Genomic DNA, 13,548 nt, shown 5'->3' on the forward strand with positions numbered 1-13,548 from the left:
TTTCTCCCTCGACACCCAATTCCAGCCCCAGGACATCTATGACAACCAATTGAATTTCATAGGCTCGCTTTCTTTCTTTCTTTCTCTCTTTCTTCCTTCCTTCCTTCCTTCCTTCCTTCCTTCCTTCCTTCCTTCTTTCCTTCCTACCTTCCTTCCTTCCTTCTTTTCTTTCTTCTTTCTTTTTCTTTTTCTTTCTTTCTTTCTTTCTTTCTTTCTTTCTTTCTTTCTTTCTTTCTTTCTTTCTTACTTTCTTTCTTTTTTTCTTTCATTCTTCCTTTTTCTTTCTTTTTTAATGTGAGAGCTTCCTTTTCTCCTAAATCCCAGAAATCTAGAGGCTAACATGGGTGAATAGTGGTTGGAGAGATCACAGTATGATCCAGGACTGGGATCAGGGTGAGGTGAGAGAGGCAACCATTTAAACAACCCTTTAGGATTGTATCAGTTTTCTGGGGCTGCTAGAACAAAGTACCATAAACTAAGTGGCCTCCATAACAGAAATGTATGGTCTTGCAGTTCTAGATACTAGAAGTCCAAGATCAAGGGGTTAGCAGAGCCCTGTTCTTTCTGAAGGCTCCAGAGAAGGGTCTGATCCCAGCCTCTTTCCCAGCTCCTGGTAGTTCTTTGACTTGTGACAGCATAACTCCAGTCTTCGCCTGGCGTTCTCCCTATGTGTGTGTCGGTCTTTGTCCAGATGTCCTCAAATTATAAGGACACCAGTGATATGTGATTCAAGACCCCCCCAGTATGGCCTCTTCTTAACTAACTACATCTGCAATGACCCTGTTTCCAAATAAAATCACATGATGAGGCCCTGGGAGTTCAGGCTTCTACATATGAATTTTCAGGTGGCACACAATTCAATTCATAACAGTAATCATGATAAATAACATTTACTGTACTACAATATTTTTTTACAGTCAAAATTAATGTAAAGAATCCATGATGGAAAAAAAAAATCACCATGTTAAGAAAAGACAAAATCAGTATGGTCATAGAGGATGGCAGAGATGAGGACTGACTTCCAGGGACATGGCAATTCAACATCCCAGTGAAAGCATTGAGGTGACTCCTTACCTGGTGATCTGGGCAATGCCCGGATTCAAGGTTGCCCTCACCACCACCTCAGCGGCCCTTCCCCGATCCCTGGAACCTCCCCCATCAACAGAATGACTAGAGTTCACACCAGGCCCACTGGGGTCCCTGAGGTTAGATATTTGGAATCCCACTGTCAGAGTGGGCCAAGGCAGTGAACTAAATATCCCAGATGTTTGTAGGTGATCCAAGGAAAACCTTTTAACCTCCTTTGTATTTGTTCTCAAAATGCAGACATAATGGTAGCAGCTCTCCCACAACGTTGGTATAGGAAGATCAGTAGCTAAGTGCTCAGAAGTGCAGTGTTATCAAGAATGAGAGGCTGTCAGCAATGCTGCTGACAGGCAGCAACTGCAGACCTGTATGGCACTGAGTTCCTCCATCCGTCTGTTTGTCCGTCCATCCATCCATCCATCCATCCATCCATCCAGGAAATATTCACTCACCCGGCGCATCTGCCACATGCCAGGCACAGTGCTAGACTCTTGGATTAAATACAGTCAATCCCTGCTAAAAAGTCTTGTGGGGGAGATAGATCTTAAACAAACAAACTCACAAATAAGTATAAATTACAAATAAATATAAATTACAAATTGTGGTGAGTGCTGGGAAGGAAAGGAAAGAGGCAGCCTGAGAAGATGACGGGGCCAGCATTTAGAGCAGGTCCTGAGGGAACGACATTAAAGATGAGAATGATGCGAAGTGAAGGGGACAGCTATTTCCTAATTCTGAGTGAGGTCTGCTAAACAATGTTGCCTATCGTCCCTTATTTCGGGCTGCCGGTACTCCACAGTAATAAACCAGGACACGCTCCGATGTCCAGATAAAAGACAGTGTGTCAGCGTGTCAGAGGTTTTCGAAAGGGACCATCCTGGGCTTTGGAAGAGTCTAGCTCAGCTTTTCTGTCAGCAAAATGGATGACCATAGAGCGGTGTGCACAGGGCAAGGAATCACAGTGATCTTTGTGCAGCCACTGAGAATTTTAGAGGAGAGAAATGTTGGAGACCATCATAGAGAGATCTATTTGGTTATATCCTGAGAACGAGGAGAAAAAGCTATAAGTACAATCCAGTACCAAAGGGACCAAGTAATTTATTAGTCAGTTGAAAACCTCAGTTAAAGCAAAGAGCATTTAAAAATGATCCGTATTTTGTTTTAATTAAAAAGTAGAAATGTACATTCCCTTGCCAGTCTTTCTACATAGAGCTTTTCCTTTGAGTATGAATCTCTTGATTGACATACTCTCTGATCTCCTTGCATAAAGAGCATGCAATCTCTGTTTCTTCCAATGAAAAGAAAGTGAGGATATTTGTGAAGTGATCAGAGCCCAAAATCCATCTAGATGTCTTCACTTACTTTTTCCAAACAGTTGTCTTAATTCCATGACACATTTTTTAGTAACCATTTTTTACTGAGTATACACGAAGTATTCGACTCAATTTTTACAGAATGAACAACTTCTGCCCCATCCAGATTTTATTGGGTAACATAATATTTAATTAAGTTGTACGAGTAAATGATCATACAGTTGGCATTAACAACAGGTTTGGGAATAAACACATCTTAGTCATACTAAGCATGTAACTCAAGAGATGGCAGCAAAAGTTCAACATTGGACTAGGTTAGTAATAATAATCATAAACTATGGAGCCTGCTATGTGCCAGGAACTGTTCTATGCTTTGTTTAAATACTAGTTCATTTAATGCTCACAGCACCTGTAGATAGGTACTGGGATTCTCTCCATTGTTAAAATGATAAGGCTAAGGTTCCAGTAAGCAAGCAGCCAGCATGTTGTGGGGATTGGCCATTGGGGGAGCTCGTAGGTTGGTTAAGTGGAGTTCTGTTAAGAGAACTTCCACTGCAGAAACATTGCTTCCTCTCCACTGAGGGCCAGCTATGGTCTCAGGAGGATGGTTCAAGTCTTTCCAAGGTCTTGAAAAACAGAATCGATTCACAGCTCTGAAAGAATAACTTTGAAGTTCCACCTGAAAAAGAAAAGGGTGGGGGTGGGGGGAGACCATCATCTCTTCTCCTGGCCTTTCAATTCCGAGATTCTGCAAAGAGGACTATCAGGAGATGAAACCCTTTTTTCCACGTGAGGCTGCCTTTGTATAAAGCGTGTTTCTAAGCATTCACTCTCGCTGCCGTCAGTGGGTGCTATCTGCAGGTGCCCGTTCCGTCACTCTTTTGTCTTCTTCTCCAGACAGGTGTACCTGCTGAGGGTCAGGTTCCTTGCTAACAGTCCGTCCATCACCTCTCCTGGGATGACCCCGGATTGTTGATCCAACAGCTGGTAGCTTGCTCTGTCCCCACAGGCGTCACCCTGGCCCTTTGCCGCCATGGCCCACCGGACTCTTGGCCACCTGCCTGATGTTTTGCTCTCTTTCTTTCCACGCTCATCTGCCCTCTGTGCTCCCTGGCTCTTTGTTCTTTGCTTGGCTTCTCACCTGATGCTTGTCTTGGCCCCACCCCTTGCCGTTCACATATGCTCTGATCGCACCTTCCTATTTTAATTTTTAAATGGTTTAAAAAATCAAAATATATGAAAAGGTATAGTTAGATGTCTTGCTTCCATCCCCTCAGCCGCTCCCCACCCCGTGCTGTGGGGAAATACTGATCTGTTTCTTGTGTGTACTTTACAGTTTTTATGCAAATACCAAATATATGTGTACACATACATATCCATTCTCCTCTTTCCTAGATAAAAAGTATATCTTTTATTCTGCACTTAGATTTTTATTTTTTTCACATAGCAGTGTGCTTAGGAGATCTCTCCAGTATTCAGAGCCCCATGTCCTTTAAAAGCTGTGCAGTAAAAAAGCTCACAGCCAGGCCCATTGGAGGGGTGGGGGTCAGTCTTCACTGCCAAGGCACCTGGAGTTTTCTCATCTTTGGTGAATGTAATCAATGCTGCAAAGAACAACTTTAGGCATTTTATTTGCGCTAACCCAGTTTTCCTTCCATTTTCCTTCCTGATCCTTTGCGTCTTGCAGGGCAAAGTGGACTTGCAATCATCACCTGTGCTGACCTCTTGTCATTGGCCAAGACCTTTGACCTTGCTGTGGCCTCCTCCTCCTCACTCTGAATTTACATAATTTTACCTAATAGGATATGTTTTTGGTTTTCCTCCACAGATACTTTCTATCCATTCAACATTTTTTTTTTTTCCTTTTAGAGCAAAATAGTTACAGGTATTACTAGCAATTTCAAATAATTTTAATGATTCCAATTTCACCAATCTCAATAGCCGGTCCTTTTTGACAGTGAGCTGGGCACTTGGCTAGACATTTTATGTCTTTCTATTTCACTTAATTTTTTAAACAATCCTATAAGTGAGAAACTGATTTACTAATGAGAAAACTCACTCTCAGAGAAGTTCAGCAACTGGTCCAAGATCACATAGCTGGTAAAGAGCAGAGTTGGAATCCTAGCCCAACTCGGCTGTGATCCCACAACCATCTCACCTAGAACTCAGAGTGAGGGGTGGATGGAAATTTGGGATAAGTCAATGAGCGTCAGTAAAAGGGTCTCTTTTAAAAAATCTGGTTGGAACATGAAGGATTTGTGTTTTTCTGTAGCTTCCGGGAGGATTTCCATTATAATGACACTGCTGGTTACTTCATTATTGGAGGGAGCAGGTATGTGGCCGGCATCGCAGGGTTTTTTGGACCCCTGAAATACTACCGTCTCCACACTCTGCACACAGCACAGGTGAGCCCAGGGGATCGAGGTGAAGTTTGTGGGTGCTCATGGGTATGTGGCTCAGGAGTCTGGAACCCTGTGTAAGCAAAAGATTTATTTAAGCTGGATCTCTCATCGGCTCTGTCCTCAAACATTATTAATATTGAGTCTTTTCCCCTAGCTAACGCGATAATAGATTTCTGTTAACGTTTGGTTCATTTAGTACTCATAAAATGGAAACCATTTACTTCCTCTGTTTTAATAACCACTGGCTTAATTATAGAGTAGGTTTTTATCAGGCTGTTGCCTATCCAGTGATTAAGCTAATGAAAGGAGAGAGTCTTAGTTATTTGGTAAAGCTGCTTTTATATGCTGTTGTTTAAAGTAGCAGAAGAGGAGCCGCTCTAGCAGATGAGACTCTTGGTTCTGTTCACTGCTCCCTCGCTCCCTTCAGAATCACGGGCCCCGGCTCACACTCGGGTCGTTGGCCTAGAGGGCTTTGTGTTCAGAAGTGCATCTGCTGTCGATGGGCTCACATCCGCCCACAGGTGGAACTGGCCAGGCCTTCCAGCCAGTGCCAGTGAGCTGCTGCCCGGGGAGCAGGGCTGCCCACAAAGGACCTTCACAGTGGTGGCTTTTCTGCCTGGCTCAACAGATCACTGGATACCTGAACAAGGAACAGTCTTTCATTCCTGTGACCCTGGGGGGATTGTTCTGGGAAAAGCAGGAGCCACTAGACAAAGCCACTGTGGAAAAATGGGAATCCCTACCACCCATAGGTGCATCTTAGTAACCCTTTTGAGAGACCTGCTACTTATTGAGTACCTACATGCTCTTACTGTGTGTAATGTACTTTAATATTCTGTGTTCTATTTTACAAAAAAAAAAAAAAAATAACTGCTTGTTACAACCCACTGAAATGATTTAAGACCCTCAAAATGGGTCACAATCTGCATTTTGAAAATCAGTGAGTTGAGATAAGGCCTCTGTTCTTAAGGAGCTTCCTTATCTCTCTTAGGCAGATAAGTCATGAAAGAATATGGTAAGTGTATTAATTGAGATGGGAGCACAGTGTTTGGAGCGCTGAGGTGGGAACAAGGGCAAATAGGTGAGGGTGGGCTGGAGTCTTAGGGAAGCTGCCCTGAAGCAATGACCTTGAATTTGGCTCTTGGAGGTTGAGTAGGAGGCTGCCAAGCCTGAGAAGGGCTCCCAGGCAGCCAGCTCACTACAAGCTGACTTAGCATCCCTTGAGGATTGAAGGGGGGATGGATATGATTTTCTGGGGACAGCACGCAGTGGGGGGTGAGAAGAGGGTGGAGGCCTTGTCTCTGAGAAATCCTGACATTTAAGAAGCTCTGCAGAGGATATGGCACACAAAAAAAAAGTGAGAAGGAAGTGGCCAGAATCAGTATGTCCTTGAATTACACCCTCCCCTTTGCAAGTCCAGATCCCGTGATCTGAGTACGAACAAGGCAGCTGGTGCTAGTGCTATCAGTGGGATAAGGAAGTCAGCCCGAACACAGCCTCATCGTCATTGAGGGGTGTTGGATGACCATAGCTGTTCATTTGATTTTCTTGCCTTGTAGATTTTTAATCCCCTCCTTGAGAAGCAAGTCGCTGAACAAATCAAGTTATACTATGAAAGATGTGCAGAGGTTCAAGAAATAGTGTCTGTATACACATCCACAGTACAGCAAGGGGCTGGGAGCCCCGCAGCATGTAAGTATGGAACTTCAGGAGATCAATCCTTAGCTCTGTGCATTTGTGCGTGTCAATGTGTTTGGCTTCTTTCTAACGGGGTTAAAATGGAACATACATGACTTGACCAATGGGGAGAAGTATGACCCCCACAGGTGGATGCAAGTACAGGTGTGCCTTCCACCTGGATTCGAACACGGCCTGCAGCCACCAACAGCCCAACCTGCCTCCTAGTCTTAACCATGGGTGATTTAGTTTAAGAATACAAATGAGAGTGTTTTGAGCCTCGCATTTCATTATTCCCATTCATAATGGGGTCTTGGGCCAGCCTAAGAAAATAAAAATGAGTTGGAAAATAAATTAATCATTAGAAATGTTTCCCCGTCGGTGCACTTTTGTCTTGGACCATTAATATCTGAATATTAGCTTTCAGAAATGTTGAACAATGACTTTGTTGTTCAAGGCTCGGTTTTATTTTTTAAATCCTTGAAATCGACTCATTCTGGAAAACATTGGTAATTTGCAACAGAAGGGATGAATTTCCAATAGATTGCTTGCCTGCCTGCTCATATTTGCATAGACACCTGTTCACTCATGCAGGGTGTTTATCTGTTATAAAACTTGGTCTTGTCTTGTTTTGTCTTCCAATGCCCCAGCTTGGATCTGGCCCTTATCAATTTCTCTGTGCTGTGGATCTGCTTGCTTGGTATGGTGGCAGTAGAGTTAGTCACATATGTTTCTCCTGGAAGAGAAGTTCCTGCGGGGCCTTTGCCATCAGCAAAAGCAAATTGAGTATTTCAGCCCTGCCCACGTATCTCACCATCTCCAGAGCCAAACTTCCTGTTTCGGGCCATGGAGGAACGGATGCGTCTTGAACATACCCCGGTCCAATAGGGTTTGCGTAACACAGTCCCAGGGAGTGATTAGAGATGGTGATAGGTAAATGTGGAAAGGCAGCGCTCCTGCAATTCAATTTAAGAATAGGCTTTACTGGTCCCCAGCTGCGGCTCTCACCGCTGAGTCATCCAGAAAATACGATGCTGTCAGAGAGGGGGAAGATATATAGGAACAGGAATATCCTGACCAGGAAAGAAACTGATTTTGATAACTGATGAAATTTTAGGAGAGATAGCCTGAGTTGGAAGCCCAGCCTTGCATGCTGATCTATTTGTGGGCATTGGGAAGATTTTGCTAACATCTACTGCCTGCCTCCCTGGGGGTCCTTGGGCTTGGCTTCTCAGCTCACACTGCCAACAAGATGGCCTAGATATTGGCCTCCTGGGGACCAGTCCGAGGCCAGCTGCTCATTCTGCAGAATTATTCAACAGCCATCAGCAACTTTGGCACATTTCCCTTGGACTTGGCTTTGAATTTGTGACCTCAAGGCAAAGGCATTGGACCAATTTCAAATCCCTGATGCACCCATACTCGATAGCGTTCTTTCTGACCTCTTATTTCTAGCTCTGTTTAGGAGGAAGGGGTGAAGAGAGGTGAGACTTATGCTCCCCTTTCCTGCAGGTGACCTGCAGAACTCCTACCTGGACCTGAGGCGCAGGTACGGGAGACCCTTGACGTGCAGAGCCTTCCCCTGGGAAAAGGAGCTAAGAGCCCGGCACCACAGCTTGTTCCAGGCCTTGCTGGAGATGGGTCCGCTGATGGGTAATTGTGTCTCTGCCTTGCATTTGGGCGCCGGTTTGGAAGGCTCCCTGTTTTCCCACTGTTTCGCTCGCCCTCTTTGGTGATTTATTCCTCCAAGTTATTTTTAACCCTAGTTTTCTAGCTTAACTTTAAATTTAAATTCTGCCTTGTCCACAGCCCTCAGTATATCTATGCACATTTCCAACACTAAATACGAAATCTTATATTTAGGAATTGCTTGAGCAATTCTTTTTTTTTTTTTTTAAGTTAAATTTTTTTTTTATCCTTACCCGAGGACATTTTTTCATTGCTTTTAGAGAGAGCGGGAGGGAGAGAGAGAAACATTGATGCAAGAGAGAAGCATCGATTGGAGGCCTCCTGTGTGTGACTGTACTGGGATTGCACATACCCAAATGGGCCTCATTCGTGCCCAGAATGGGCATCAAACTATACCTTCTTGGTTACTGGACAATGTTCCAACCACCCGAGCCACACCAGCCAGGGCTCAAACAATTCTTTAATTAAAGCCAAGGCCACAAGTGGACAGCCTACAGCCAGAGCTGGTCCCCAAATGTGGTTGCTTTGGCACACGCATTGTTGCCAATTAAAAAAAAAAAAAAAAAGTTACCAGTATCAAAAACCCTTGTGTAACAATGCGAATTTTTAGCTTTTCTCGGAAAAACCCAAAGACCTGGCCACCTCGCCTACCTGGAGGTGAGGGGTTGGCACAGACCTGTAGGGCCATCCATGGCCTCTTCTGTGTGTCAGCACCCCTGGCCTACCTCTTGCATGGCGCTTAATTGCCTGGCCCATAGGCCCTTGAACTCGAGACCCCTTATTTAAAGTTCACTTTATGTAGCATCTTGAGGGTCTTCCCAGATGTGGCCAGCTTCTCCCGTTGCAATTTGGCTTCACTTAGTAATTAAGTACACCCTGTAAGGCTGTGAGGTCGTTTGAAACCACGTCTGTTAGGAAGAGGAGCGACGCTGGAGGTGTTCAGCCTGGGGAAGGGGATACAGAGACGGGATGATGATAACTACCAAAGTGGTCAGAGGCAACCTGTGGTGTTCCTGGTTTACAGCTGGATGCCCGAGTCAGGGCATTGCAGAAACCGAGCTCTTCATGTAAGAACTTGCTGAGAATGGCCGTGTTTGATGGGATAGATTTCCATTGCAGATAGTGACCCCCTTCACTGTCCTGAAAGAATTCAGTCCATACGAGATATTTCATCTTTTGTTCATTTGATACTTGCCGAGTGACCGCTTAGTTATTTGGCTAGACTTCAGAGGTAGGTAAGACAACACAAAGTCCCTGCCCTTGAGGGACAGACTTGAAAGCAAAGAAAAAAGGTAACACAGTTGAATAAAGGCTGTGGAAAGAAATAGTAAAAGGAGGGAATGGTCAGTTTTACCTCAAAGACTGAGATGTTCAGAGAAGGCTTCCTGGAGGAGGTGATGCTGGGACTGATTCTTGAAGGGTCAGTAGGTGTTTACCAGATAAGTAAGGTGCGGATGGGTATTGCAGGCCGAGTAGCTGCAGAGAACAGGAGAGGGAGGGGCTGTGCTACCTAGTGTAGGCATAATGGGCTTTATGAGATTTCTGATCATATTTAAATGCAGTTTTACGGATGGGGACCATGAGTGAATCATTTCCACAATTCTTTTTTAAGTAAATACCCCCAATGGAATGTTTTCATGTTCTCTTTCCAGCTCAGAAGTTTTGTCTATAAGAATTTAGAATCATTTCTTCTCCATGGAAGTCTGGAAATGGAATTTAATTAAAAACCCAAATCATGAGCTCCCAAACCCCAAGACTTCCTGGGCTGCGGTGCTGTGAACCTATCCCATCACAGCCTGGCTGTCAACACTGCTGACCTCAAGCCCCGACTCTGCCTTCACCTCCTGCTTTTCTAGGTTACGGGCCCCTGTCCGTAGGACGGGGGAGGCCTCTGCAGAGGTAGGGCACAGAGTCCTCACTAACGTTTATCTCCACTTGGCACCCTGCCCTCGCTTGGGGCTGTCACAGCGTCCTCCTGCTAACCCCAGAGAGATTGGTGTTAGACATTGTGTGCATTTTCCAACGAGGCTGAGAGAGATGCAGAAAATTTGATTTTGTAAATTGAGGGTAAAAAAGAATTGCATCTTTTCTTTTAACACATATTTCCTCTGGTCTGTAAAAAAAGAATAGTAGTAAGACTGACGTGCCTATGTATCCATTCCTGGTTTCTCAGAGACCCTTCCTTCCAAGTTCATCTTTTTATTTTTTTAATATTTTATTTATTTATTTTTAGAGCGAGGGGAAGGGAGCGAGAAAGAAAGGGAGAGAAATATCGACGTGTGAGAGAAACATCAATTGGTTGCTTCTCACACCCTCCCAGTTAGAGACCTGGCCCGTAACCCAGGCATGTGCCCTGACCAGGAATCAAACCAGCAGCCTTTTTAGTTTGCAGGCTGGTGCTCCGTCCGCTGAGCCACACCAGCCAGGGCCCAAGTTCATCTTGCTGTAAGTGCCTGGCTGGCTTTGCAGTGCCTGGAACAACTCTAGTTCCTAGGAACTATATTTGCATTATTTTCTCCTGCTGCCCTGAGCTGCCCAGTCTGTGGACTGGCAGATGTTTACTAAAGTTCATCCTCACCATATTTCATTTTCTTGTCTGAGATAAGCTGCATGAATGGGTGCAGTGTCAGATGTTTGAGGCTTGGAATTCTCGCTGTAGGAACCGGGTAGGCCCAGTCCCAAGGATAAGAAACTGAACCATGTGAGGAATTTCTTAAGTCCCTGACATCACAACTTCCAGTCATTCATTCACTAAACAAGCATTGACCGAGGGCCGCCTGTGAGCCAGGACAGAACAACAGTAGGGCTGGGCTTCTTTACACTTAGGCAAATATAAAGAAGTTATTAATTCTCCTAATTTCTACAAAGGGAATTACTTCGTGGAATTCGCTCTTCCTTGCATTTTTGTGGGGGTAGGAGTGTGCAAGACAGTGTGAGACAGTGGCCTGTGACTTCCGGTTCTTTGCGAGTGTCATCTTTTTCCTTGGCAGCCTCTCCTCAGTGAGACGGCGGATGCCACTTCCAGGCCGCCCTGCACGCCCGTTTCAGGCTGGTCCTCCCCACGCGGTGTGACTTGAGGCAGATCATCTGCTCTTGCTCTAAGCCAACAGCACACTTCAAAGGAGCCGTGAGAACCTTTCAGGGGGTGGAGAGTTGGAAGCTTGGGCTTCCTCAGCAACCAGCAGAAAGGTGTGACAGTGTCCTCTGCATTCCAGCCAGGCCAGGCGAGGTCAGGAGCAGTCTGTCCCCACTTGCCCATGTTCCCAGAGATGAAGCTGCATTTCCTCCTCCATAAGAGAATCAAGTACAGTTACAGCCTTGCTCTTTAAGGACTGTAATTAAAAATATATACATAGTTTGCGTGGGAAAATACAAATAACATACAATTCTCCATTGTAGCTATTTCTAAGGATTCTGTTTAATAGTGTTAAGGATGTTCACATTGTTGCTCAACTGATCTCTAGAACTTTCTCATCTTATAAAACTGAAACTCTGTACCACTGAACAACCACTCCCCATCCTGCCCCCCAGGCCCTAGTACAACTGCTACTTTCTGTCTGTGAACTTGAGTATTCTAGATACCTCATGTAAGTGGAGTCACACAGATTTGTCACTTGGCATAAAGTCCTCAGGGTTCGTCCATGGTGTATCAGAACCATCTTCCTGTTTAAGGCTGAATAATATTTCATTGTATGTATAACACATTCTGTTTATCCACTCATCTATGGATGGACATTTGAGTTGCTTCCACCTCTCAGCTATTGAGAACAGTGCTTTTATGAGCATGGGTGTACAGATAACTCTTCAAGACTTGGCTTTCAGTTTTTTTCACTATATACCCAGAGGTGGGATTGCTGGATTGTATGCTAATCCTACCTTGAAGTTTTTGAGGAACCTCCATAATGTTTCCCACAGTGGCTGCCTCATTTTGGATTCCCACCAACTATGCACAAAGCTATAATTTCTCCACATCCCTGCTAACACTTGTTATTTTCTGTTTTTTTTTTTTTTTTTTTTAATAGTAAGCCTCATGGGTATAAGGTATAACTCGTGTTTATAACTTACATACTGGGCAAAGTCTAGTTTCATGGCAATTAAGAATAATGCTGTCACAAAGTGACAGGATATCTAGGGAAGAGCTTCAGGGATAAAAAGATACCATCTGGGTATGGGGGGTGGGGTTGCCCCAGTGGAACTCATCTCACTCTGGTTTGCATTACAGCCATCGGACCCGCTATGTGACTCTCACTGGCTCAGGTGCAAGGTTGTTGAGGGCAGTGCATGCAGTGGAAGCATCCCACTTACACTTCTATTCTGCACAAGGCCTGCACAGTGCCGGGCATACGTTAGCTGCTCAGTTATCCATTCTTCTTCCATATGATCCTACACAGCATGTTTCTGCTTCATTTCCTCAAAGAACATACCCCCGCCTCCCTGCCCACCCCCCAACCCCTGCCCTGGCCCATGCTTCTCAGCCCACCTGCCCTGCAAACAGCCTTCAAGTCCCAACTCAGATACCGTCTCCTCACGGTGTCTTTCCTGTCCCCCGAGGCAGCAGGCTCCATCTCCCCCGCTATCCTTGCCATTTGGTAGGTTTCTCCTTCACGGTACCTGTCTTCCTGCTGTGTAGCTGATGTGCCTGTCTGACTCCACACTAGAGCTTAGACAACAAGAACAGGAGCTAGGATTTCTTTGAAGACCCTCAGTAAGTCTTTGCTGAGTAACTGAATGCATGCTGAATGAATAAGCGATCCCATTGTAAGTACTAAAAAGTCTTTGTTGGGTCAGCGAGTCTCTCCAGGACCATGGAGTTTGATTCTGGGAGACCCAAGTACAAAGATTAAAAAAGTCTTTGTTGGGTCAGTGAGTCTCTCCAGGACCATGGAGTTTTGACTCCGGGAGACCCAAGTTCAAGGTCTGCACTAGCCAACCATGACACCCCTCCAGACTGAAAGTTCTGTTGGCTTATTTGCTTTTTCTCTCTACTTTTCTCATTTCTTACACCCTCCTTAGCCTGTTACCTCTCAGAAGATGCTGTCCTGGCTCCGAAAACACGTCTACAAACATAGTTCTGTTTCCTGGGACACTGTTCGCCAGCCCCCCCTGGCAAGGAAAGGAGATCAGACTCCTTAGCTGGTGCACACCCATTACAAAAGAACTCTTGAAATGTGACCCTTGAGGTTCTTGCTTTCCTGTGTCTGCAGTCTAGTTGCTGAGGTAACAGGTGCCCAGGTGTAAAACAGGTAGAACAGCCCCTAGATAAACAGCGCCCACTGTTGGGTGCCCCTGAGCACTATGCTGGGCCCTGGGGCGACCATCGTGAGAAGCATAGAGCAGCTCCTACACAGCCCTCTGCCAAGTGCTTGGGAATGCGGGGAAGG

General features: G+C 45.2%; 1 protein-coding gene across 1 annotated transcript in view; it reads left to right on the plus strand.

The window, feature by feature from the left end:
- The window catches only part of SEL1L3 (SEL1L family member 3), a 93,763-nt gene that overhangs the window by 31,533 nt on the left and 48,682 nt on the right, over window positions 1-13,548 (plus strand). The window contains exons 7-9 of the mRNA XM_090267007.1: window positions 4,672-4,804; window positions 6,361-6,493; window positions 7,991-8,131. Coding sequence (XP_090123133.1) covers window positions 4,672-4,804; window positions 6,361-6,493; window positions 7,991-8,131 — 407 coding nt within the window. The remainder of the gene's footprint in view (window positions 1-4,671; window positions 4,805-6,360; window positions 6,494-7,990; window positions 8,132-13,548) is intronic.

The sequence above is a fragment of the Furipterus horrens genome, unplaced genomic scaffold (assembly GCF_987537825.1).
Source record: "Furipterus horrens unplaced genomic scaffold, mFurHor1.1.pri manual_scaffold_2, whole genome shotgun sequence".
Classification (NCBI taxonomy): domain Eukaryota; kingdom Metazoa; phylum Chordata; class Mammalia; order Chiroptera; family Furipteridae; genus Furipterus; species Furipterus horrens.